The 1,167-nt window shown below is 42.1% G+C and overlaps 1 protein-coding gene across 1 annotated transcript; it reads right to left on the bottom strand.

Annotated features, from left to right (window-relative positions):
• On the bottom strand, positions 1-954 carry LOC138794052 (olfactory receptor 52K1-like). Its single transcript, XM_069972818.1, has one exon. The coding sequence runs from the start codon at positions 952-954 to the stop codon at positions 1-3; it is 954 nt and encodes a 317-aa protein (XP_069828919.1).
• Positions 955-1,167: the final 213 nt, after the last annotated feature.

Below are 1,167 nucleotides of genomic sequence, written 5' to 3'. Positions count from 1 at the left end.
TCATATGAATTTTGACATTTTGCAAAAATGTACCCTCTGGAGTTTCTGTAAAAGTTTGATTCTGAGGGCTTCTGTCCTTAACCCGTATATCAGAGGGTTTAATATGATGGAGCTAGCTATTCCGATCATGGAGATAATTATATGTGTCGTAGTAGGCAGAGGCCCGCTGTTTAATCTGTACCGAAAACCAACAAACAAAGTAGTCACCATGAAGGTGGAGAAGGCAGCAATGTGCGTCAGCAGCGTGTGGACGGCTTTCTGATAGGCCGACTTGGAGATCAGGAGGCAAAAAATAAATGTTCTTATGTAGCAATATATTACTATCAATAGTGAAACAATTACCACAAGGAGGGTGCCGGTTGTGCCGAAGACATTGTTGATGGTCGTATCACCACACGCCAGACGAGTGAGAGACATGGTCTCGCAGTAGACATTGTTGATGACCACACCACAAAGAGTTAGTCTTGCTGCTAACATCACTCCTATGATTCGGTTTATCAAGATGATGAGCCATCCTACAGCAAGACACGTCAAGGCTTTCTTGTTGGTCATCAGAGTTGCATACCTTAACGGGTTGCCAATCGCTAAATATCTATCATAGGCCATGATGGTGAAAGTAAAAATTTCAGCATATGCGACACATTCGATGTAGAATGATTGAACGAGACAACTGGAGAGATTAATAGTTTGACAGCCAAGAAGTAAATCGGTTACCAGTTTGGGCAAGATGGTTGAGCTCTCAATGATGGCATTGAAGACCAAGTTGCCTATGAAAATGTACATTGGTTCATGGAGTTTGGCCTCCATGCAGATGACAAAGATGATGGCAGAACACATCATCATGTTGGTCAGGTACAGGACCAGGGCCAGCATGGAAAAGAGGTACTTCAGATTTTCCATCTCTACAAGTCCAGTTAAGACAAAGTTGGATCCAGTTCCCGATATATTTTCCATCTTTCATGGAATGAATTTTTCTATCTTCTTTTCCTTAAATATGTGCAAGAAGTGACTGGGAATTGAGTAAATCAATAAGCTTGTCTGCCGGTTGCAGACAAGCGTCTCCGATACATTCTGCTTACGATGGCTTTTATAGGTTTACTGGCGGAATAACTTCCTAAGAAACCTAATGAGTAAATACCAAGGGAGCAGTCCACAGGGATATACATG

This window comes from Dendropsophus ebraccatus, chromosome 5 (genome assembly GCF_027789765.1).
Source record: "Dendropsophus ebraccatus isolate aDenEbr1 chromosome 5, aDenEbr1.pat, whole genome shotgun sequence".
In the NCBI taxonomy this organism is placed as follows: Eukaryota; Metazoa; Chordata; class Amphibia; order Anura; family Hylidae; genus Dendropsophus; species Dendropsophus ebraccatus.
This window is presented reverse-complemented; position numbering and strand designations above follow the sequence as displayed.

Bases quoted from the DNA above. Each gene is read 5' to 3' on its own strand.
- LOC138794052 (XM_069972818.1), bottom strand. From the start codon at position 954: ATGGAAAATATATCGGGAACTGGATCCAACTTTGTCTTAACTGGACTT.